The sequence below is a fragment of the Entelurus aequoreus genome, linkage group LG10, assembly GCF_033978785.1.
Source record: "Entelurus aequoreus isolate RoL-2023_Sb linkage group LG10, RoL_Eaeq_v1.1, whole genome shotgun sequence".
Classification (NCBI taxonomy): domain Eukaryota; kingdom Metazoa; phylum Chordata; class Actinopteri; order Syngnathiformes; family Syngnathidae; genus Entelurus; species Entelurus aequoreus.
In genome coordinates, this window is record NC_084740.1 from 32,108,332 (window position 1) to 32,135,716 (window position 27,385).

The 27,385-nt window shown below is 40.7% G+C and overlaps 1 protein-coding gene across 2 annotated transcripts in view; it reads left to right on the top strand.

The window, feature by feature from the left end:
- The window catches only part of frem2b (FRAS1 related extracellular matrix 2b), a 240,519-nt gene that overhangs the window by 96,917 nt on the left and 116,217 nt on the right, over positions 1 to 27,385 (top strand). For both annotated transcript variants that reach the window (XM_062060536.1, XM_062060537.1), the window contains exon 3: positions 13,499 to 13,645. In XM_062060536.1, the coding sequence (XP_061916520.1) occupies positions 13,499 to 13,645 (147 nt within the window). The remainder of the gene's footprint in view (positions 1 to 13,498; positions 13,646 to 27,385) is intronic.

A 27,385-nucleotide genomic window follows, 5' to 3' on the forward strand; every position in this document is an offset into this window, starting at 1 on the left:
ACCACTCCGTAAGGCGGCGTTTTAAAAAGTCATAAATTTTACTTTTTGAAACCCATACCGATAATTTCCGATATTACATTTCAAAGCATTTATCGGCCGATAATATCGGCAGTCCGATATAATCGGACATCTCTAGTTTGGATATATTTGGTGTTTGGCGCATCCACACAATGAAGACACAGTGGGCAATTGTGATGACAAGAAACAAATGTACCATTAAAAGATAGCTACTAAATAAATAAGAAGCTATTCACCAGTTATGCACTAATTGAGTACCGTATTTTCCGGACCATAGGGCGCACCGGATTATAAGGCGCACTTCCGATGAATGGTCTATTTTTTATCTTTTTTCATATATTTTTTTCATATATTAGGCGCACCGGATTATAAGGCGCATTAAAGGAGTCATATATATATATTTTTTTTCTAAATTGAAAACACTTCCTTGTGGTCTACAAGAAATAAAAAAATAAAATGTTTTATTTTTTTATTTTTTTATTTTTTTAATTAAATCAACATAAAAAACACAATGTATACATTATACATCAATATAGATCAATACAGTCTGCAGGGATACAGTCCGTAAGCACACATGGTTGTATTTCTTTATGAAAAAAAAAAAATAATAACACCCCCAGTCGCTTACCAAAGTCGTACTAAAACATTTTGATAGATTTTTGAGCTCCGTGTGTAATGTTCTATATTTTCAAAGGAACATATAAAATGTTGGTGTTGTTTACTTGAGTCATATTGCCATCATAGTGCAGTCTACACATATCTCTTATGTTTGACTGCCATTTACTGGTCACACTTATCATTACACCGTGTACCAAATAAAATTGCTTCGAGGTCGGTAAGCAAAACCAGAATGATTCCGTACATTAGGCGCACCGGGTTATAAGGCGCACTGTTGAATTTTGAGAAAAAAAAGTATTTTAAATGCCCCTTATATTCCGGAAAATACGGTAGTTTTTCAAGTCAATACCTGTACATACTGTATATGTATGTATGTATGTATTAGTGGTGTGCATCCATCCATTTTCTACTGCTTGTCCCTTCTTTATTTTAAATGGATATCCTATATGCATCTAGATACACGGGTTATGATACGATTCACTAACAATCATTTTTAAAACATTTTGATTCGATGCAATGCGATGCAGATGGAAGCCTTGCATGGTGAAAAAAAATGTATCATGTAAGGAACAATGTCATGTGTTTATTCTTCAAATAGACACACACAAAACAGGTGATTCCTGTGTTCATTTAAGCAAATAGTCAAACTATAAACTTCAAGGCATTGCAATCTTTACGAAAAGATGTGAACAAAACACTTTTGGAAAAGCTACCAGGCATTTACTGTTTGCTCAGGTAGCAATAACAAAATGCAGAGAAAAGCAAGCTGTGCATCAAATAGGTGTTATAACACCACAGTAACACAAGTGCAAGATACAATTAAGTGCCACAAAGTCAACTAAACAGCAACTTCAGTGTAGAACAGGGGTCCCCAAACTTTTTGACTCGGGGGGCCGCATTGGGTTGAAAAAAAACATCTGTCCGGGGACCGGGCTGTATGTATATATATATATATATATATATATATATATATATATATATATATATATATATATATATATATATATATATATATATATATATATATATATACACGTCAGGTACAGGTCAGCAAAAACACAGAGGGTATTTCATCCCTACAAGCCTGTTTTGCAGGTTACCCTGCTTTTCAGGGGATTGAATTATATTTTATATATATTATAAAAATCCCCTGAAGAGCAGGGAAACCTGTGAAACAGGCTTGTAGGGATGAAATAGCTTCTGTGTTTTTTCCTTTTCTAACGTATATTCCGCTCTGAGCACTGTATAACGGATAAACCACAGAAACCTCAACTATATATATTTATATACGTGTGTATATATATATATATATATATATATATATATATATATATATATATATATATATATATATATATATATATATATATATGTATGTATGTGTGTATGTATGTATATATATATATATATATATATATATATATATATATATATATATATATATATATATATATATATATGTATGTGTATATGTATATGTATATATATATCTATATATATATATATATATATATATATATATATATATATATATATATATATATATAGATATATATATACACATTCCGAGTGCAATGATGTCATGTTATCGATGAGAAAATGCATTTTTAGACAATATGATTTGCCTGAGCGGCTAGGAGACAGAGTAACAAGCGGTAGAAAATGGATTAGAAAGGACAGATTAAAAAAGCTAATAATAAGAAAAAAAATATGTATATATTTTTGTATTTTTGTATTTTATTTATTTATTTATTTTTAACTTGGGATCTCCCGCGGGCCGGATTTTATACGCTGGCCCGCTGACCCCTGGTGTGGAAGCTCAAATACTTTGCGTAGTACCATTGTGCTGGTTACTGTGCAACTAGGTCTTCATCTTTAGCACAATGAACAGTATAGTAGATGCTGTGATGACCTCGCTAAGCTGGGGCTGGAAGTGTTTAAAATCAGTGTCCTTGTCTTGCCAGTTGGGTAACAATGCTAGCATTACCTTTCTCCCACCTCACCCGCTTGAGTGTCTTTGTGCCATCACAACAGGTGGGTACTCAGATTAGCTGCTACTTTATCGCTGCTTCCCAAATGTTACACATAGCCATACTTTTATCCAACTGACCAGTCTTTAAACAAAAAAATCTTAACGTTTACCACGCTTTTAATATTCGGCGGTGCATTGTTTGTAAACTCTGTTGGTCTGTTGCTGTCAGTCGCAAACAAGACCGTTACTCTCGTAGTGTGTCATCATAAGCTTCAATCAACCGATTCATGACTTTCCAACTGGACATTGACGGGTCCATACTACACTGTAAAAAAATGGCCGTAAAATCTATGGCAAGCAATTTTTAAATAGCAACAATAAAACACCGTAAAATCAAAAATAGTCTATTACAGTAGTAAATGCAGTGGCTTACTGCAAACCAAGAAATAGTAGAAATAGAGTTTGCATGTTCTCCCCGTGACTGCGTGGGTGTTCTCCGGGTACTTTGCCTTCCTTCCACCTCCTAAGACATGAACCTGGAAATAGGATGATTGGCAACACTAAAATCGGCCCTAATTTGTTTTACTGTAAATTCCTGGCATACATAGCTGCCATGTGATCTTTGTAATCTGCGCCAATATTACAGCGGACATCAGTTAAAACAAGTTGTAAGGATCCGCAGACAGCTAGTGTGACGTCATAGGTCAACCGGAAAAGGAATGAATTCATCCGCGCTAAAATGAAATAAGCGCCCCCTGATGTATGGGAGGCGTATGACCAATGAGAGAGTGTGCATGGACCAAAAACCGAACTTTTTGACAAATCAGACTGTGGAAGCTCTCTTCCAGTGGGTCCTCCTGACCACCAAGCATCTCCAGGCGAGCCCGTTTCATTGATATAAAGACAGTTTTTTACTCTCACCCAACCATGCAGGGATTGCTTTCCAGCAATATAATCTTGGACTTTTCAGTCTGGCGTGTCTCTGTACGTGTGTCTTTCTCTGCCTCCCACTCCAATTACCGCTCCTCTCCGGCTGCTGCTCAAATAGAGCGACAGGTGATTAGACAATAAGGCCCACCTGGGCCATTACGCACCTGTCGCTGACTTCGAGGCCGGCCCTGGCACACCCCCGCTTCGCTGCAGGCCCGCAGGCCACGCCCCCCTCCACACAGACTAATTTAGTGCATGGAAACGTGGTGAATGAATGCATCTTTGCAAGCATTAATCAATAAATTACTAATAAATATACGGATGATGTTAGGGCTGCAACTAACAACTAATTTGATAATCGATTAATTGGTCGATTATTACTTCGATTAATCGATTAATAATCGGATAAAAGAGACAAACTACCTTTCCATCCTTTCCAGTATTTTATTGAAAACAAACAGCATACCTTACTTATTTTGATTATTGTTTCTCAGCTGTTTGTAAATGTTGCAGTTTATAAATAAAGGTTTATAAAAAAAAATTAATAAAAAAAAGTAGCCTCTGCGCATGCGCATAGCATAGATCCAACGAATCGATGACTAAATTAATCGGCAATTATTTTTATAATCGATTTTAATCGATTTAATCGATTAGTTGTTGCAGCCCTAGATGATGTAAATAAATGTAGCGATCGGAATGAAACTGAATGAAAGAAAGTAAAAGTATCCTTTTCGTCGTCACAAAAATACATAAGTAAAAGTATGTTGCACTAAAACTACAATTCAAAAAGTTACCTCAGTGTCATGTGGTGATTCTATGCATGTTCAACATAAACTCAAACCATAACCATAAGTAAATGTACTACCCACCCCTGCCTATGTCCTCATCAGAACCTGCAGTGGACATTTATTTGGATCTATTTCCACTGTCGGCGTTACAAATTTCAGAAAGAAATAGCCCACTGCAGAAGTATAAAAGGAATAGTAGTTATTAGTGCATGTTTTGTGGAAGTCCTGCCAGCCTATGACTCCTTGATATTGAACTCCAACATACTATAAGCAAACGTGAGGTGAGGTCAAGCAGGTTTGCGGCAGTGAGCCCGACAGCGCGGACGGCAGAAATGCAAAGTGCTGGTGAAAGATTAACAGTTTTCCATATGGGGCCTCTTCTCAAGTGGACTTACTTCAACCAAACCCTGCTTATCTTAATTAGTGAAAGAATCTGGAGGAGTGAGGTGGTCCTAGCCCACACCTTCCCTGCCATGCTCACCGAAGGCCACTGCAGCCTTCAAGTTAATGTTTGCTCTTATCCTAAGCAAACTTTTAGCATTAATTAAGTCCTCCCAGAAGCCAAAGCGGGATTAGTCGGGTATGAAAATTCAAATAACTGTTCCACTTGATGTGGTGAATGTACTAATGCCGACTAAAAAGGTATTCATTACTTTGGATGAATCACGTCTGCCAATAAGCGCCAAGAAGTATCGTTACTCTGTTTCATGCTGCTTTTATGCTGCCGATTTCGATATCGGTCATCCATGAGTGGTATCGGCTGATATGGATATCAATCACACGTCCTTATGGCTTGTTTTCGGGCTTTTGGAGTTTTTCCTTGTCTGGATGTGGGTTCAGATCAGGGTATGTGGTATTTGAGGCACTTGTGATTAAAGGCAAAATAAATAGTGATTGATTGATGACATGTACTGTATTAACTGATGATAGATGAGCATGAGGAGACATATTCTGAACGGTTTGGAGGCGAGCAGTAATAGGTTTTCAGAAAAAAAAACCACTCGGCCAAGAACGACCAATGTCACCGAGCAGTGACTCAGTTTGTGGTCAAAAGCTTTCAACAATTTGCTACATAGATGCTCCTTCGGTAGGTGAATGTTCAATTGTAGTCCGAGAAAAAGTTGCATGTTTTCTTGCAACCACATTTTCTCTCAGTCATTCTATTACACAGGTGGAACTCCTAAAATTAGAACATTGTGTAAAAGTCCAGTAATGTCAGCAGTTAATGTCAAATGTGAAACCATTATGTGATATTAACTAATTGCATGCCAAGTGACATATGTCTATTTAATACAACATTGATGATCATTGCTGACTGTTTTTTTTAAAAAACACCAAATTTTTCTGAGATTTTGAATTTAAGGTTTTCACAAGCTGTAATCAATAAACATCAACATTATATCAAAAGAAGGTTTGAAATATCTCATGTTGGATGTTATGAGCCCACCTCATTATATTAGTTTCACCTTGTAAATCTAAACAGACATTTGCACAGTATATTTTCTAGGTAGATGACAAAGACTCTTAAAAGTTTTAAAACATTTACAAAATGTTACATTCTTGTGTAATTTCCACATGTTTTATTTTGTTAAATTCTACAGTTTTTTATTTATTTATTTCCCCCCCCCCAAAAAAAATATATGCTATGTTGGTTTTGTAAAGCTCAAAACTTCACAAGATTTATGCTAATCCATCATTTTGTTGTCTTTTTTCCCCAAAATAAGAATCCGATAAAGAACCGAATTGTTCAGCAGAATCGAAAGTGGAATCAGAACCGCAAAAATCGGATCAATTCCCATCCCTAGTTATACTCAAATGAATAATCGAAGCAACAAAAAATAAATCAAAGTTTACGTCTAAGTTGTGTGGTCGTGCATAAACAAAAACTGAGCTTTCTGGATTAATTTTTAGTTGCTCTACATTCTTTTATGCAAGGTGGCTTTTATTATTGATAATCGGCGTGAGGATTATATGCCATGTCTAAATTGCAATCCATGTGCAACATTTTTTTGTGTGGTTCTGGTTCTTTCTAGTATGCGAGGTGAAGGTTAATGACTGTGATGAATAAAGGGGAGAGCCACCATCTTCTTTGCTACAAGTATTCAATAATGTTTCTCACCTTGTTTATCAAAGTGCTGTCACTCACAACTTTCTTTGGCCCCATTGTGGATTATTTTGCAGTGGTACTCCAAAAAAAAAAAAAAAAGGACACACGAGAGTCTTTGTTTGGGTATTAGATTTCAGCTGAATCATACAATAAGTGCTGGAAAAGTCAGATAGGTCTAGTTGTACATTGGCCTTGTCTTGGTACCTTTCCTTTTATTCACGATATATATTTTTTCCTTTCTTTTCTTCCTTTTCTATTTACTTCTTTTTTGTCTTCTCTTCATGTTTCCCTTTTTTTCCCTACATGTCCTGTCCAGCCACTCAGGCAAATTTCACCAGATATTGAAAGACGTTCTTCAACATGAGCGACTTCATTCTTGACATATTTCCATTACTCCCCTCCACCTTAGACAGCTGCCTTCCTTCACGACTCAGCGATCAAACAAGTCGCCTTCGCCGGTGACATGCGCTCTAAGCTGCGGCCATTAATCCCATTCTCGGGTCACCTGCTTTTGGACAGTGCAACACACAGGAAGTTGTTTCCCCTCCCACACACAATGTGTGACTTTATTTATTTACACAAACACCTGCTATACCTAAATTTTGTGTTTATGAGAGAGAATATGAAAGCATACCAAGGAGAGGCAGGAATTTACACGGAGGGGGCAGCTGCATGACAGCTGAGTGTAATCGGCGCGAGCGATTGGCCGATGACTGAGAAAGAAAGTATCCGATGAAATGCACTTATTCACAATATTCAATGCCCGACTGGACACGGACAATTGCAACTTTGACTCTAGGAGAGTCTTTGAAATAGAATAGGATCAATGTTCCGTCCGTATGTCAGGTTTTTGTCCTTTCCACGAATCTGGCATAACGACCGACGTCAACTAATCCTGAAAAACTGGTGAAAATCCATTCATGGACATTTCAGAGCACTTTTAAACTTTGTAGATAATTCATCATCTTCATGGCACAGAAGAGCAAATGGATAAAAAAAAACAGATTCTCTTTGCTCTCGGTCGCCTTTTTGACACCATCGTTTATTCCCGCTTGCTTCTTGGCCCATAGCTGATGAAAGCTATCAGACAAAAAGTGGGCCAAATTGAATACATATTTAGACAGACCTTTGCTTAAAGGCCTACTGAAATGAAATTTTCTTATTTAAACAGGGATAGCAGGTCCATTCTATGTGTCACACTTGATCATTTCGCGATATTGCCATATTTTTGCTGAAAGGATTTAGTAGAGAACATCGACGATAAAGTTTGCAACTTTTGGTCGCTGATAAAAAAAGCCTTGCCTGTACCGGAAGTAGCGTGACGTCACAGGTTGTGGAGCTCCTCACATTTGCACATTGTTTACAATCGTGGCCAGCAGCAGCGAGAGCGATTCGGACCGAGAAAGCGACGATTACCCCATTAATTTGAGCGAGGATGAAAGATTTGTGGATGAGGAAAGTGAGAGTGAAGGATTAGAGGGCAGTGGAAGCGATTCAGATAGGGAAGATGCTGTGAGAGGCGGGTGGGACCTGATATTCAGCTGGGAATGACTAAAACAGTAAATAAACACAAGACATATATATACTCTATTAGCCACAACACAACCAGGCTTATATTTAATATGCCACAAATTAATCCGCATAACAAACACCTCCCCCATCCCGTCCATATAACCCACCAATACAACTCAAACACCCGCACAACACACTCAATCCCACAGCCCAAAGTACTGTTCACCTCCGCAAAGTTCATACAGCACATTATTTTCCCAAAGTTACGTACGTGACATGCACATAGCGGCACACACGTACGGGCAAGCGATCAAATGTTTGGAAGCCACAGCTGTACTCACGGTAGCGCATCTGCTATCCAAGTCAAAGTCCTCCTGGTTGTGTTGCTGTAGCCAGCCGCTAATACACCGATCCACCTACAGCTTTCTTCATTGCTGTCTTCTTGTTTCATTAAACAAATTGCAAAAGATTCACCAACACAGATGTCCAGAATACTGTGGAATTTTGCGATGAAAACAGACGACTTAATAGCTGGCCACAATGGTGTCCCAAAATGTCCGCACAATCCGTGACGTCACGCGCAAACTCATCATACTGAGACGTTTCAGCAGAATATTTTGCGGGAAATTAAAATTGCACTTTATAAGTTAACCCGGCCGTATTGGCATGTGTTGCAATGTTAAGATTTCATCATTGATATATAAACCACCATCAGACTGCGTGATCGGAGTAGTGGGTTTCAGTAGCCTTCAAAATTACTGTGTTTTTTTGGGGGGGGTTCCGCTGTTTTTGGCCTGTGACCCATTGGCACATTTTCGCTTTGGCCCCTCGGGGCAAACAGTTTGGCCACTCTGCATTAACGCCCCTTCTACACTAAGGTTATCTGGGGTAAATCCCACTTAACCTTATCCTTGTCCACACAAACACAATCCACTACGCCCCCCCCCCCCCCCCCCCCCCCCCAGGCCGTAGTGGATCTAGTTAATAGTGGGAGAGTCCAGTCCATAGTGGGCCAGCCGGAGATCGTCTTGGGTGGAGACAAGTCAGCAGCGCAGAAAGGTTCTCAACTGGGACGACGTGGCGAAGTTGGTAGAGTGGCCGTGCCAGCAATCGGAGGGTTGCTGGTTACTGGGGTTCAATCCCCACCTTCTACCATCCTAGTCACGTCCGTTGCTGTCTTTGGGCAAAACACTTCACCCTTGCTCCTGATGCTGCTGGTTAGCGCCTTGCATGGCAGCTCCCGCCATCAGTGTGTGAATGTGTGTGTGAATGGGTGAATGTGGAAATAGTGTCAAAGCGCTTTGAGTACCTTGAAGGTAGAAAAGCGCTATACAAGTATAACCCATTTATTTATTTATCACTGATGCACAGATGAGTGGTCCATCCCGGGTCCCGACTTTGAACAGCTAGCGCATCATCTGTGGTCACCTAATCTGTGCAGAGCAGAAAGAGACGGCAGATCAACTGGTCTAAAAGGGGGGTCTATTTAAAGGCTAGAGTATACAAGGAGTTTTAAGATGGGACTTACATGCTTCTACTGAGGTAGCATCTCTAACTGTTACCGGGAGGGCATTCAGAGACTCCAAATGTGCAAACTCATAACCACACGCACCTGCACGCCTAATAAAGCACTGTGTGTCAGGGTCTGACCGCGCACAGGCAGGAGAGAAATTGAAACAGTCGGAAGGTGGCAGATTTACTGAGCGTAACAACCAGGTGGACTGGGAAAAGGGGGAGGGGCTAAAATCCCCAGTCCCCAGTCATGTTGAGCACAAACAGTGTGAAGCTCCAAACCTTTTCTTTTTTTGTGTGGAACTTTTCACTCTTATTTCCGCACTTCCAGACATCTGGTGGCTCTGGTCTTCATTGGCCTCTCAGCCAGCAGGTATCACACCTCTCTTTGGGAGCATGGTGATTTTCTCCCCAGCAATTATTCAGCCTGCCTGCTGGAGCGAGAGGCCTGAAAACGTGTTAGCTTGCTCCGTAACTTGCACTTGAAGTCAACTTCTGCACCCCTGCAGGTCTAAGGGCCGCCAGGACTTGCTCGCTCTGCCTTTGAACGCTGCTTCAAAAGGCAAAGTGGAAGCAGTTCCAGACAGGAAACAGACGTCTTTTCTTTTAATCAGAAGTGAAGCAATTAGATGCTTGCCTCCCCCTTCAAACCTCTCACTGTGGCACAAAGGCCAACCAAGTACAGTACAGTTTTTGTTGGTAATCCGAATAATTGTACGAAAACCGAATCAATTTGTTACATGAGAAATAATTCCAACCCAAAAATATGAACACAAAACGCATTTTTGAAAAATAGTTATATTTTATATTTTTAATCCAATCCAATCCACTTTATTTATATAGCACATTTACACAACAAGAATGTTTCCAAAGTGCTCCACAGCCATGTTAAAAACAATATTAAAAACAATATTATGCTCCACCAATGACTGAATAAAAACAAAAAATAAATGAATAGAAAACCAATATAAAAACAATATAAAAAATAAATGATTAAAAAACGATTTCAAAGGGTAAAACCAATTAAAACAGTAAAATAGAAATCAAAATTTATAAAAAACACAGAGGACAACAGAGGACAGAAGACCACATAACTCATGTAGTGTTAAAAGCCAAAGAATAAAAGTGGGTCTTAAGACGAGACTTAAAACACACCACTGTGGAAGCAGTTTGAACATGGAGGGGCAGAGTGTTCCAGAGCTTAGGGCCGACCACAGAGAAGGCCCTGTCTCCTCTGGTTTTAAGTCTCGTCCTGGGCACCACGAGCTGGAGCTGGCTCTAGGACCTCAGAGCGCGCGCAGGAGTGTAAATTTGGATGAAGTCTGAGATATACTGAGGTGCCAGTCCATGTAAAGCTTTAAAAACAAACAGCAAGGTTTTAAAATCAATTCTAAAATGAACAGGGAGCCCGCGCAAACTCTGAAGAATTGGGGTTGTATGCTGGCGTTTCCAGGCCCCCGTTAAAAGTCGTGCTGCCGCGTTCTGGACTAACTGCAACCTGGAGAGAGCTTTTTGGCTAATACCAGCATAAAGTGCATTGCAGTAGTCCAGGCGACTTGAAATAAAAGCATGCACGACTTGTTCAAAAAGGTTAAAAGATAAAAATGGTTTTACCTTTACTAAAAGACGAAGATGATAAAAACACGGTTTTAAAACGCCATTGACTTGTTTGTCAAATTTTAAATTGCTGTCTATAGTGACGCCAAGGCTGGTGACTTAAGGACGCACATAATTTTGCAATGGTCCTAAGTCAGTGAGGGCCGGACCAAAAACTGAAATTTCCGTTTTTCCCTCATTCATTATTAAAAAATTCTGGGCTAACCAAGCCTTGACATCGCATAGACGGTTAAGAAGGGGTGTCAAGGGGCCGTGGCCTTTTGAAATTGGCATATAAATTTCGCAGTCATCTGCATAAAAGTGATAGAACACTCCATGTCTCTTAAAAATCTCTCCAAGAGGGAGAATGTATAGTGAAAACAGGATGGGGCCTAGAATAGATCCCTGGGGGACACCACAGTAAAGCGGAGCAGAAGAAGAGGTGGCGTCCCCCAGCCTGACAGAGAAGGACCTATCTGACTTTACATGCATAAAACATAGCCACCCTTTGCTCTGATTACTGCTTTGCACACTCTTGGCATTCTCTCGATGAGCTTCAAGAGGTAGTCACCTAAAATGGTTTTCACTTTACTGGTGTGCTTGAAGCTCATCGAGAGAATGCCAAGAGTGTGCAAAGCAGTAATGTAATTACATTGTACAGTACAATGTAAATACTCATGAAAAAATATGGAATGGATAAATTAACATTTTATCACTTTTATCTTTATCGAACAGCTCAGTTCTTTCTTGAATTTGATAATGTTTCTTATCTTCTTTATCAAAGTGCTGGCAACTCTCTTTGGGCAAACTTTATTGACCCACAAAGGAAATATTTCCACACAGTAATTCAGTTACAAAGGATGAAAAGGGTAAGGATGGAAAGGATAATGCAGGTATAAAGTAGATAATCAATAAAAAAAAAGCACATCCATCCATCCATTTTCTACCGTTTGTCCCTCTCGGTGTAGCGGGGGTGCTGGAGACTATCCCAGCTGCACTTGGGCGGAAGGCGGGGTACACCCTGGACAAGTAGACTGTCTAAAGCACAGGTGTCAAACTCAAGGCCCGGGGGCCAGATGTGGCTCGCCACTTCATTTTATTTGGCCCTCGAAAGCCTGGAAATAATATGTATCAATAAAGTACTGTAACTTTTCTTACTAAATGTATTCTTTCTTTCTATTTTGGGGGAATGAAATCGCAAAATATGTTAACTTAAATATTGTCTCATAATGCAAAAATGTATTATCAAACATTGAAACCATTTTTTGAATATAAATAAATACTAATAATAATGATTTCAAAGCTAGTTGTCCATAAAATTGTGCAATGTAAAAGTAGCAATAGATTTCATGGTAAAATTGTGAAATTTACTGTGTTTTTACAGCATTTTTCTCTAAATAGAAAAACCCAGTAATTTTCTTTACTGTAATAAACTGTAGCGCTGTTTTGGCATTTACAGTAAACACAGAAAAATCTACTGTTGTTCATTTGCTGTAAAAAAAAAAAACTAAAAAAAAAAACCTGGCAGCTCAGGTGCCAAAATGTTACTGTAGAATTGCAGTTTTTTTTATTTACAGTAAAAAAAAACGAATGTAAATTTTACAGTAAAATTCTGGCAACTGAGCTGCCTTTTTTTAACCATAAAAACAGCAGTACTGTTTTTCCATTTACAGTAATACACACTATATTTTGAGATAAAATTATTGCAACCTACCATATTTTTTTATATTTTAGTTTTTAAAAAATCTACTCATGAAATGCATAAAAAAATTGTGTAATAATAGTATTCACTGTTAGAAGCTAGTCTAAAGCCTATTCGCCAAAACATTCAGAGTTACGCAGTGCACTTGAATGCCTCGTTACAGGAGCACAGTGCATGGGGGGTCATCGTTCTGTGTGTGTGTTCTATGAACAAATACACATAATAAACATCTCTATAGAAAATGTTCTTCAAAAACCGAATCATACAAAACCGAGGTAACACTTTAGTATTTTTAAATACTATTGAACACCTCTAAAAGGCCTCTAGAACACATTTGAAGAGGTCAGGCGCAAAAAAACTAAAAAACGCCATTTCACCGATTTTGAGCTGTGAGTACTACTCAATAGTTTGCACCACAGGTGTCAAACTCAAGGCCCGGGACCGCCTGGAAATAATATGCAATAAAAACGTACTTTATCTTCTCTTACTAAATGTATTTGTTTTTTCAATTTTCACAATAAAAAATACATATAAATAACAGTTATCTCTTTTGCTGCAAAATGTTGTATAAAATTTCATTTTTGTAACAAAACCTTTCCATTTTTCATTTTGGTGGTTAGAAATGTTTCAATTGCAACCCACATCAACAGGATGGCTGTTTCCCAAAAAAGCATTGCTTTACTTCAAACAAAGAAAATAGAGATATCTGTGTTTGCATTTGAACGTTTCATTTGTTCCTTCAGGAGCAAACAAACTGAGAAACCAGCAGTTTCGTCTGAACTGGGCTTGGATCTCGCTGGAGAAGCAGCACTACGTGGTGGATGAGGAGGTCAAGTTCCTGGAGGTGGTGCTCAAACGTCGAGGATATCTGGGAGAGACCTCCTTCATCAGTGAGTCTTTGTCACGGCCCCACGCTCAATGCCGTTTTATTTACTACATTCATACTTTGGAATGGAGACCAAATGCAGCCCGTCCAGCCGTGCACCGATTCACGTAAATTCCAACGATGCCATGTTTTGGTACTTGGCTTTGCGTGACACCACACCCAGTTGCCGATTCAGCCAGCTCTTTTATTTAGGCACTTGGCGATTTCAATGCCAAAAAAATTATTGACTTAAACGCTCCAACGTAGGTAAAGTAAAGATACACTTTTCCAAAAATATGCCAGTTTGATGCTAATATACAAACCCCAAAACCAGTGAATTTGGCACGTTGTTTAAATCATAAATAAAAACAAAATACAATGATTGGCAAATCCTTTTCAACCTATATGTTATGATCCGCTGCCCGGATCATAGTTTTACGTTTTCAAGTCACATGTGTTTTCAGCACCTTGTTTTGTTTCTGTTGCCATGACGGCAGATTATGCTCAGCTGCCTCTGGTTAGTGTTCGAGACGCTCACCTGTTGTCCGGGCACAAATCAGAGGGCTATTTAGTCTTCGCCCGGGCAGCACTCTGCCTGGCTTCCTAATTTGCTTTCACGCAACAGCTAACGACCACTTTTGATTCCTGCTAGCTTTCAGGCTATGCTATTTTGCTTGCTAGCTCCCACGCTAGTCGTTTTTGTTTTTTTTCCTGTCCGATTTAGTTCCTGAATAAATCATTTTTCTACCTGCAAGCTGTGTCCGAGCCCGTCTGCATCCTTGGGAGAACACCTCGCTCCACGATGCGACCCGGTCGTTACAGTAGGAAGCCAGCAAGAAGTTCTCCCGCAACGAGCACGTCGGAGGAGATGGACGAAGGTGCGTGGATGGTGTTGCGAGCAATGGAGGCGGAGACTCTCCGCTATTCCCCCTCGGAGCGCCAGGACCTGATCTGGGGTCCTAACGGAAAGTTGGTCCCAATCCACTCCGTTTGGCCCGAGGACATCGCCACACCTCCGCACCACCGGACGCGTCAGCGAAGACGGAAGCCACCCAAGAGGTCTTCACTTCGCTACCAAGACGCGCCACTCCCTCAAACTCCTCCACCGGTACACAGTAAGCAATATTCAGCCCAAGATTCCCCTCCTCAGATGTTTGGCAACCCAATTGACCATTTCGCCAAACATTTCACCGATTGGGCTGTCAGTCAGCTGGAGACCCACACGGATGACGTCATCCCGCCCACTGTGGATGACGTCAGAGACGAATAATTTTTTTTAAATTCTTCTGCTCCCTTTTGTCAGCCACCTCCTAAGGACTTTATTTCTAAGATTAAGCATTATCAGGACATTTTTGTGAAATGTAAATCTAGTCAGTCCCGGTCACCTGACTTTCTAGCTCCACCCCCAGTGACTATTGCTCCGCCCACTGCACATATTTTTTCCCCCTGTGCTCCCACCCAGTCTCAAGTGGGGAGTAAGAAGAGACATTTTGGACAATTTAGAGGAGAGGATTCTGCCCTCCCCCGGACCTCCCTCCACCCACCCTTGAAGACGGTTCCAATCCGCAAGGAGCGCGTCTGGGATCCGCTTTTTGAGGGGGGGGCTAGTACTGGGAGCTGTGCGAGTGGGGTGGCACAACGGCGTGCTAAGCCGCAACCTCCTGCTCGGCCACCGCCACCAGTCCGACGGCCTGCTAAGCCGCAACCGCCAGCTAGGCCACCTGCACCTAAGCTAGCGCCAAGGCTAAGGCTAGCACCAGCTCCACCACAGGTACCAGTACCTGCACCTCGACTGGTTCTCACACCAGTACCTGCACCTCGGCTGGTTCCCACACCAGTACCTGCACCTCGGCTGGTTCCCACACCAGTACCTGCACCTCGGCTGGTTCCCACACCAGTACCGGCACCTCGGCTGGTTCCCACACCAGTACCTGCTCCACGGCTGGTCCCCGCACCAGTACCTGCACCACGACTGGTTCTCGCACCAGTACCTGCACCACGACTGGTTCTCGCACCAGTACCTGCACCACGACTGGTTCTCGCACCAGTACCTGCACCGCGACTGGTTCTCGCACCAGTACCTGCACCACGACTGGTTCTCGCACCAGTACCTGCACCACGACTGGTTCTCGCACCAGCACCGGCTGCCACGACAGCGACTCCGGCTGCCACGACAGCGACTCCGGCTGCCACGACAGCGACTCCTGCTGCCACGATAGCGACTCCTGCTGCCACGACAGCGACTCCTGGTGCCACGACAGCGACTCCTGCTGCCACGACAGCGACTCCTGCTGCCACGACAGCGACTCCGGCTGCCACGACAGCGACTCCTGCTGCCACGACAGCGACTCCTGCTGCCACGACAGCGACTCCTGCTGCCACGACAGCGACTCCTGCTGCCACGACAGCGACTCCTGCTGCCACGACAGCGACTCCGGCTGCCACGACAGCGACTCCGGCTGCCACGACAGCGACTCCGGCTGCCACGACAGCGACTCCGGCTGCCACGGCGACGTCGACACCTACCGCTTCCACGGCGACGTCTCAGCGACCTCGAGTGGTCCGGCTGCGCAAGCAGCTCTCTCAGAGGACTCAGAGGCTGCTGAAATTCTGGCGCCACTCACGCCCACCTTCTCGGCGGCCACGAATGTGGCCTTACCGTGGTCGCCCGCCTCGCCCGCCTCGCCAGCGGCGGCGGCGTTTCATTCCCCGCCGCCACCTGACCCTTCCCCGGTGGATTCGGGGACACGTGGCCTGGCGACCCACCACCAAGTCACCCCCCCGCCCGCCCTTGACTCGTGAACTATTGCTTGTTTGTTTTTTTCGGGTTCCAGTTGTTTTTTTTTGTTGTTTTCAAGGGACATCTGGAATCTGTCCTTTTAGGGGGGGGTACTGTTATGATCCGCTGCCCGGATCATAGTTTTACGTTTTCAAGTCACATGTGTTTTCAGCACCTTGTTTTGTTTCTGTTGCCATGACGGCAGATTATCCTCAGCTGCCTCTGGTTAGTGTTCGAGACGCTCACCTGTTGTCCGGGCACTAATCAGAGGGCTATTTAGTCTTCGCCCGGGCAGCACTCTGCCTGGCTTCCTAATTTGCTTTCACGCAACAGCTAACGACCACTTTTGATTCCTGCTAGCTTTCAGGCTATGCTATTTTGCTTGCTAGCTCCCACGCTAGTCGTTTTTGTTTTTTTTCCTGTCCGATTTAGTTCCTGAATAAATCATTTTCCTACCTGCAAGCTGTGTCCGAGCCCGTCTGCATCCTTGGGAGAACACCTCGCTACACGATGCGACCCGGTCGTTACACTATATTCAATTGAATAGACTGCAAAGACAAGATACTTAACGTTCGAACTGGAAAACTGTTATTTTTTGCAAATATTAGCTCATTTGGAATTTGATGCCTGCAACATGTTTCAAAAAAGCTGGCACAAGTGGCAAAAAAGACTGATAAAGTTGAGGAGGAATACTCATCAAACACTTATTTGAAACATCCCAAAGGTGAACAGGCTAATTGGGAACAGGTGGGTGCCATGACTGGGTATAAAAGTAGCTTCCATGAAATGCTCAGTCATTCACAAACAAGGATGGGGCGAGGGTCACCACTTTGTGAACAAATGCGTGAACAAATTTTCGAACAGTTTAAGAACAACATTTCTCAACGAACTATTGCAAGGAATTTAGGGATTTCACCATCTATGGTCTGTAATATCATCAAAAGGTTCAGAGAATCTGGAGAATTCAATGCACATAAGCAGCATGCCCGTGACCTTCGATCCCTCAGGCAGCACTGCACCAAAAACCGACACCAGTGTGTAACGGATATCACCGCATGGGCTCGGGAACACTTCAGAAAACCACTGTCAGTAACTACAGTTTGTTGCTACATCTGTAAGTGCAAGTTAAAACTCTACTATGCAAAGCGAAAGCCATTTATCAACAACACCCAGAAACGCTGGTGGCTTCGCTGGGCCCGAGCTCATCTAAGATGGACTGATGCAAAGTGGAAAAGTGTTCTGTGGTCTGACAAGTCCACATTTCTAATTGTTTTTGGAAACTGTGGACGTCGTGTCCTACGGACCAAAGAGGAAAAGAACCATCCGGACTGTTATAGGCGCAAAGTTCAAAAGCCGGCATCTGTGATGGTATGGGGGTGTATTAGTGGCCAAGGCATGGGTAGCTTACATATCTTTTTCATGGACGCCCCTGCTTATTTCAGCAAGACAGTGTCAAGCCACATTTTGTACGTGTTACAACAGCGTGGCTTCATAGTAAAAGATTGCGGTTACTAGACTGGCCTGCCTGTAGTCCAGACCTGTCTCTCATTGAAAATGTGTGGTGCATTATGAAACCTAAAATACAATGGAGAACCCGGACTGTTGAACAACTTAAGCTGTACATCAAGCAAGAATGGGAAAGAATTCCACTTCAAAAATTGGTCTCCTCCGTTCCCAAACGTTTACGAGTGTTGTTAAAAGGAAAGGCCATGTAACACAGTGGTAAACATTTTTGCAATGTGTTGCTGCCATTAAATTCTAAGTTAATGATTATTTGCAAAAACAAATTAAGTTTCTCAGTTGAAACATTAAATATCTTGTATTCGCAGTCTATTCAATTGAATATAAGTTCAAAAGGATTTGCAAATCATTGTACTCTGTTTTTATTTACGATTTACACAACGTGCCAACTTCACTGGTTTTCGGTTTTGTACATTGGCTATGCTATTGACATAATACTGATTAGCATTTGCGATTTTACATGGCGATTTTATGAACTCTAAATGTGTTAATGAGAACTACAACTAAGCTGCACATTACAATCAAACAGCTGGTGTTGTAATAAGTACAATACTTACAATATTAACACTTCTTAGAGTGCAACAAAAACCAAAAACACACTTTAGACCAGGGGTCCCCAAACTACGGCCCGCGGGCCGGATACGGCCCCCCAGCGTCCTAAATCCGGCCCGGGGGAAGTCCCAAGTTAAAAAAAAATAAATATATATATATGGAATTATTATTATTTTTTAAATTTGTCCTTACTAGTCCTTTTTCTACCGTCTCCTATCCACTCAGGCAAATCATATTGTCTAAAAATGCATTTTTACCATCGATAACGTGACATGCAGCAAGTGCACTCTTTAAGTCAATTAGTGCGCGAGAAATATATATGTATGAATACATATATATATATATATATATATATATATATATATATATATATATATATATATATATATATATATATATATATATATATATATGTATACACACACATAGACACATATACTGTACATATATACACATATACATATATACACATATATATATATACATATATACACATATACATATATACACATATACATATATATATACATGGACATATACATATATACACACACATATATACACATTTACATATACATATACATATATACACACACACACACACACTTACATATAATATACATACATATATATATACACACACATATATATATACAGTGTTTATATATATATATACACACACACACACATATATATATATAGCGCGGCCCCCAGCCAAATTGTTTTACCCCAATGCGGTCCCGGAGTCAAAAAGTTTGGGACCCCTGCTTTAGACTATAAATGATCTATCTATCTAACGTCCATCTAACATTTTAAACTTGCAACTGTAATTGCAACATTATGTCATACTTGCGAATTATAATATGATGATAATAAAACAAGACATACCAACTAGACAGCAGTTATTATAATCAGCTCATTTTTCAAAATTGCAATAAAAAAGATTTTATTACAAAAAACAATTTATATTTGTTAAAACACGCAAAGGTACTAAAAATTGGTTCTGTTGAGTACCGGTATCGATTCCCAGGTACCGGAAATTGGTACTGTATCGGTTCAAATGTGAACAGTACCCTTCCATTATACTGGTGAAAACGCTAGCTACTTCAGGTCTACTTGACCTCTGTAAACAGCGGCGTCATACACATTTTGCATGAAAGCCCACCCTTCAAAATAAAAAGCACGTCAGTAAAACACAGTTGGTTAATGGGCGGCGGGGCCTGTTGCAGGTTGCCAGGTGCTTTTCAAGTGATTCAATCAAATCAACAGTGCACGAGAACTGAACGGTCATGAAGACCACACAGGAGGAATCCCATATTTCCCCCATTATTTTGAAATGCAAATATTGATGCAGCATGTTTACATGCAATCATGGCGTCCCTAAAAAAAAATAGGAACCGTTTGTGTAAAAACCCAGCGTCCCAATACTTTTGTTCACAACCTGCACCACAATCCATTCCAGACACCCTAAATACGAAAAAAGGGACGCATCTCAGCACCAAGAATAGCTTGTTTTTACGGCCATGCAAATATCAAACAGACAGACACATGCCCATTCTTGGTGCCATAGAGGTCACGACCTTTAACCCCTTCTTTACAGGCCCACATTTACATAGCAGTGAGGACATACAGTTCCCTCAGAGACTGCATGCACACAAGAGAGAGGTCAGCTGAAGTTGGTGGCAGTGAAGTGGAAGTAAACAATCAAGACGAATGATTAGGTTTATGCATCCATCTTTTTTTGGATGTGACAATTTACTGTCTTTAAAGTGGAAGTTTAATTACAAAGACTTGATGTTAAAAGGTCAAATTCCGTAGCATCACTATTAGCCCTGCTTCTATCTGCTACTGTATCTGTGCCCACCCCCCCATCCCCCCTTCTCCCCGGGCCCTCCAACTGCATCCCTGAAGTGATATTCAAATTCATGACCTTTGTTAACTTTGCACACAGCTCAACGCAGAAGAAAAGGATTGTCTGTGTGCGAATCATTAAAAAGTGTCAAGAGAGACGCGGCAGACAATACGGTGTGAATGCGAGGTGTGAAATTGAAAAAGAGGCTTAGTTTTAATTACTTGTATTGATAGCAATTTGGGGGAATAATGAAAAGAAGGATTGTACAGCAGCGTGAGGATCCCAGGTGATGTACCAATGAAAACTGAAAAACATTGTCAGGAACGTGGCTGGAAATTCAAAATGTTCTGATTAACTGGAGCATTGCTGCTGTTTTATTAACGACTGCGATACAAATGAAAGAAATGCCACTTTGAACTCTGCGTGCTTGTTGTGTTCAATGTCTAAGAAGACGCCGCAAGGATGCTGCATGCATTCACAATAGTGGAATATGCTGTCACCACACGTCATAACCATACTTTTAATCGTCTCTTCCAAAACATCTGAATAATCATAACGAATCAAGTTTCCCCATAAGAAATCATGTGAATCTGATTATGCCATTCCAGACACTCAAAAATATGAACACAAAACACATTTTGTAGAGAATCATACAGAAAACAATGTATAAAACGTTTAACATAATTTTTACCTTTAGTGGAGAAGCTTTCTTTCTCAAAGTGTTGACACTCACAACTTTCTTTGGTCCCACTCTGGATAACTTTGTTAAAAAGCACAAATCCGACTCCATGTACTGATACACGAGCAAATGGACTAGTTTGTATGGAGGGTCAAATGGGACACAACTAATTTAATACATCTTTAAATACTGACTTAAATACGTCATTATTTAAGTAATTATTTAATGTAAAAGTACATTTAATTATTCAATCATTAAATTATTATTTTAAAATTCAATTAAGTTTTTCATTATTTCCATGATTTATTTTACAATTAAATACATGTTTTATTATTTTATTATTTCATTATTGTTTCAAAGACAAGCAATCTATCAAATTTTATTTATATAGCCCTTAATCACGAGTGTCTCAAAGGGCTGCACAAGCCACAACGACATCCTCGGCTCAGATTTCACATCAGGGCAAGAAAAAACTCAACCCAATGGGATTACAATGAGAAACCTTGGAGTGGACCGCAGATGTGGGACCCCAAATATGTCATTATTTAAGTAATTATTTAATGTAAAAGTACATTTAATTATTCAATCATTAAATTATTATTTTAATATTTAATTAACTTTTACAATATTTCCATGATTTATTGAATTATTTTACGATTAAATACATTTTTTGTTATTTTATTATTTCATTATTGTTTCACCATTTAATTATATATTTCATGATTTCATTCATCATTTAATGATTTCTCATTTAAAAAAATAACTTACCGTATTTTTCGGAGTATAAGTCACAGTTTTTTTCATAGTTTGGCCGGGGGTGCGACTTATACTCAGGAGCGACTTATGTGTGAAATTATTAACACATTACCGTAAAATATCAAATAATATTATTTAGCTCATTCACGCAAAAAAAATGCGTCTTATACTCCAGTTGGACTTATATATGTTTTTTTCCTTCTTTATTATGCATTTCCGGCCGGTGCGACTTATACTCCGGAGCGACTTATACTCCGAAAAATACGGTAATAATTTTCCGATTTGATAAATAGGCAGCACGGTAGGACGGTAGGGGTTAGTGCATGTGCCTCACAATACAAAGGTCCTGAGTAGTCCTGAGTTCAATCCCGGGCTCGGGATCTTTCTGTGTGGAGTTTGCATGTTCTCCCCGTGACTGCGTGGGTTCCCTCCGGGTACTCCGGCTTCCTCCCACCTCCAAAGACATGCACCTGGGGATAGGTTGATTGATAACACTAAGTTGGCCCTAGTGTGTGAATGTGAGTGTGAATGTTGTCTGTCTATCTCTGTTGGCCCTGCGATGAGGTGGCGACTTGTCCAGGGTGTACCCCGCCTTCCACCCGAATGCAGCTGAGATAGGCTCCAGCACCCCCCGCTACCCCAAAAGGGACAAGCGGTAGAAAATGGATGGATGGGATAAATATATTCCTGATTTCATGATTGAATTGAAATTTTTCCTGATTCGTATGATTATTTCATGATTTAATCAACTATTTCACGATTTAATTCATTATTTCTTGACTTAAGTCATTATTTCATAAACGTGTGGCAGCACTTCATGAATGTATTTTATCTGTCAAATTTTGCTGTGGAAGTCAGTGGGCGGATCCCAACACATTATCAAAATAAAAGCCCGCCAGTAAAAACACAGTTTCCACCAGCACCACAGCATGTCTTCCCTACAAGGTTTCCCTTATTTTCTCCTATTTTCCAGGACTTTTCCCCTTGTTTTCGTATATAAATGTTGACAGGTGTGCTTTGCAGCCACATTTTTAAATCACTCACAGTGGATGTAACAACCCCGCGTCCCAATACTTTTGCTTTCAACCTTGCACCACAAGCTGTTTGCCGTGTGCGGCTTTCATCCGACGAGTGAAGAGTTAACGAGAACAAGCGAGCGTAATAAAGCTGCCGCCCGCTGATGGAAAGATCACAAACGCAGAAATTAGATAAGTCGGAACAATTTTGTCCTTACAAAGCCCTCAATAGCAATAAAGCTTTTATGTTGTGCATTGCTCACTAGATTGAGCGCAGGCTTAAATCCCCTGGGGGAGATTTATTCACAACCTTTTGGTGGAAAAAAACAACAACAATGTATTTTCAGACCTGACTAAATGAACCAACAAACTTTTTTTCTATAAGCTCTGCTTTTATTTACTCCTGGTCGAATTGTGCAAATGTAAACATGACGTTCTTTGTCAATGATATTACTGTTCATACACTGTATTGCCAAAAGTATTTGGCCCCCCATCCAAATGATCAGAATCAGGTGTCCTAATCACTTGGCCCAGCCGCAGGTGTATACAATCAAGCACTGGAGACTGTTTCTACAAACATTTGTGTAAGAATGGGCCGCTTTTAGGAGCTCTGTGATTTCCAGCGTGGAACTGTCATAGGATGCCACCTGTGAAACAAATTCCCTCGCTCCTAAAAATCCCAAGGTCAACTGTCGGCTTTATTATAAGAAAATGGAAGAGTTTGGGAACAACAGCAACTCAGCCACCAAGTGGTAGGCCATGTAAACTGACAGAGAGGGGTCAGCGGATGCTGAAGCGCATAGTGCGAAGAAGTCGCCGACTTTCTGCACAGTCAGTTGCTACAGAGCTCCAAACTTCATGTGACCTTCCAATTAGCCCACGTACAGTACGCAGAGAACTTCATGGAATGGGTTTTCCATGGCCATGCAGCTGCATCTAAGCCATACATCGCCACGTCCAATGCAAAACGTTGGATGCAGTGGTCCCCAACCTTTTTGTAGCTGGGGACCGGTCAACGCTTGAAAATTTGTCCCATGGACCGGGGGGGTGAATTATTATTATTATTTTTATTTTTTTCCCCCATAAAGAAATACAATCATGTGTGCTTACGGACTGTATCCCTGCAGAATGTATTGATCTATATTGATTTATAATGTATATATTGTGTTTTTTATGTTGATTTTAAAAAAAAAATTAAAATTTTTTTTTAAATTTCTTGCGCGTTCCGCGGCCCGGTGGTTGGGGATCACTGGTGTAAAGCACATCACCACTGGACTCTAGAGCAGTGGAGACACCTTCTCTGGAGTGATGAATCACGCTTTTCCATCTGGCAATCTGACGGACAAGTCTGGGTTTGGAGGTTGCCAGGAGAACGGTACATTTCGGACTGCATTGTGCCGAGTGTGAAATTTGGTGGAGGAGGAGTTATGGTGTGGGGTTGTTTTTCAGGAGTTGGGCTTGGCCCCTTAGTTCCAGTGAAAGGAACTTTGAATGCTCCAGGATACCAAAACATTTTGGACAATTCCATGCTCCAATCTTGTGGGAACAGTTTGGAGCGGGCCCCTTCCTCTTCCAACATGACTGTGCACCAGTGCACAAAGCAAGGTCCATAAAGAAATGGATGACAGAGTCTGGTGTGGATGAACTTGACTGGCCTGCACAGAGTCCTGACCTGATCCCGATAGAACACCTTTGGGATGAATTAGAACGGAGCCTGAGAACCAGGCCTTCTCGACCAACATCAGTGTGTGACCTCACCGATGTGCTTTTGGAAGAATGGTCGAAAATTCCTATAAACACACTCCGCAACCTTGTGGACAGCCTTCCCAGAAGATTTGAAGCTGTAATAGCTGCAAAGGGTGGACCGACATCATATTGAACCCTATGGGTTAGGAATGGGATGGCACTTCAAGTTCATATGTGAGTCAAGGTAGATGGCCAAATACATTTGGCAATATAGTGTATAATAATGTTGTGTAAATAATAACCAAGTCCTGCTGATTAGCATCGGTTGGAATTAGGAATGGCGACCTTTTGTCAGGATAGTTTTGTTTTGGAAGCATGCATTACAATATGTCCTCATAAGAGTGACGACAGTGTTGACTGTCACGGTGATGAAGCAATTATTCCACCCAGACTCTTAATTCTCCTTCCACATGCAGGCCACCCAAGCGGGCTCGATCAGTCACCTCGTTAGCGCTTTGATGAAGTTTTAGGATGAATCCCGTCGTTCTTTCTCATCGCCAAGTTAACCCCCCACAACCCCGGGGCGGCAAAGGTGGGCCGTCTTATCTCAGCTCAGCTGGGCCGCTTTCCTTCCGTCTCTAATTTTTTACATATCAAAGTGGTTTCAAAGAGCAGGTGAATAAAGTAATTCTCGTCTTTGCCTATAAAATCCCCAACTGTTAGCATTTTCTGTGTGCGGCTCTAACATCTTCCTAACTCAAACAGAATTATTCAACTTTTTTTTCCTTCTACCAATGATGCATTGGACCAAAAAGAAGACATTACTTTATTTTTTCATTTGGGCTTTTGAAAAGCTTTATCATGCCCCCTGTCCGTCATTACGACATATACAAAATGAAAACAACCATTTTGCTTTGAAGCAGAGTATTTTTCATTTTTTATTTATCTCCTTCATTGATGTGCATCTTTGATAGACAATTATAACACAATTATTCAGTTACACCGTTACACACCAATGCCTGAGTAGGAGCAGGATGAAGAAAAATCTTATATTTTCCTGCCCCCTTCAACATAATACATAGTCTTACTTAATGATATATGAACCAACAATTACATCCAAATATAACGAAAACAAAACAAAACAAAAAAAAAACACACAAAAAAACACAAGTGCAAAACTTCATGAAGTACAAACCGAACAAAAAAACAAAAGAAGTAATATACACCTCACGGGATGATACAAAACAAATACAAAACCAGGCAAAAAATAAGTAAAATAATAAATATAAAGCAAAATGTAAACCCTTATGGCGGTCCATATGATTTTATTGTTCTGTCTTTATATATTTTTTTCAATTGGAATATATTTTTACAATCTTTTATCTCATTGTAAAGAGAATTCCATATTTTAACCCCCACCACTGATATACACATTTGTTTTAAAGTTGTCCTTGAATACTGATGTTGGAAATTACCTTTTCTTCTATGCTCTTCATTCTCAGAAGTGATGACAAACATTTTTTGTAAATTTGCTGGTAATGTTTTGCTTTTAGCCTTAAACATGACACATAATGTCTGTAACTTTACTAGCTCCTGTAATTTCAATAAACCTGAATTAATGAATAATATGTTAGTGTGTTCCAAGTAATCTACTTTATGAATAATTCGTATAGCTCTTTTCTGTAGTTGATACAATGCCTTTATGTTACTCTTGTATGTGTTCCCCCACACTTTCACACAGTAGCTGATATATGGCAATATAAGTGCACAATACAATATGCGCATTGCCCTATAATCTAACACATATTTTATCTTATTTAATATAAAAATACTCTTACACATCTTTTTCCGTACATGTGCAATATAAGATTTCCATGTCAGACCGTCATCCAGTATCACTCCTAAAAATCTAAGTTCAGAAACCCTTTCAATATCAATTCCATCTATTGACAGTTTAAACATTTCCTCCCTTTTCTTTTTACAAAAAATCATGAACTTAGTTTTTTCTACATTTAATGATAATTTATTGGCATCAAACCATCTCTTAAGTTTAATCATTTCCTGTTCAATAATTTTTGATAATGCTTTTAAGTCGTGTCCCGAACTATAAAAGTTGGTGTCGTCCGCAAATAATACAAATTTCAATAACTTTGATACCTCACATATATCATTAATATATAAAATAAACAATTTTGGTCCCAAAACCGAACCTTGTGGAATTCCACATTCAGCACGGTGGCAGAGGGGTTAGTGCGTCTGCCTCACAATACGAAGGTCCTGAGTAGTCGTGAGTTCAATCCCGGCCTCGGGATCTTTCTGTGTGGAGTTTGCATGTTCTCCCCGTGACTGCGTGGGTTCCTTCCGGGTACTCCGGCTTCCTCCCACCTCCAAAGACATGCACCTGGGGATAGGTTGATTGGCAACACTAAATTGGCCCTAGTGTGTGAATGTTGTCCGTCTATCTGTGTTGGCCCTGCGATGAGGTGGCGACTTGTCCAGGGTGTACCCCGCCTTCCGCCCGATTGTAGCTGAGATAGGCTCCAGCGCCCCCCGCGACCCCGAAGGGAATAAGCGGTAGAAAATGGATGGATGGATGGACCTCACATATATCATTAATATATAAAATAAACAATTTTGGTCCCAAAACCGAACCTTGTGGAATTCCACATTCAATCCTCATTTGTTCAGATGTATTCCCATAAAATCCACAAACTCTTGTCTATTATATAAATAACTTCTTAGCCAGTCTAAAACTACTCCTCTCACACCAAATGAATACAACTATACAACAGTATTTAGGGGCAATTTGGGCCATTTTCATTGTTCTCATCTTAAACCAATGCCATCGAAAATCCAAAGTATTGCAAACATACAGTAGCATAAAGGATTGCTTACATTTACAGTGATACTTTGGTATACGAGTT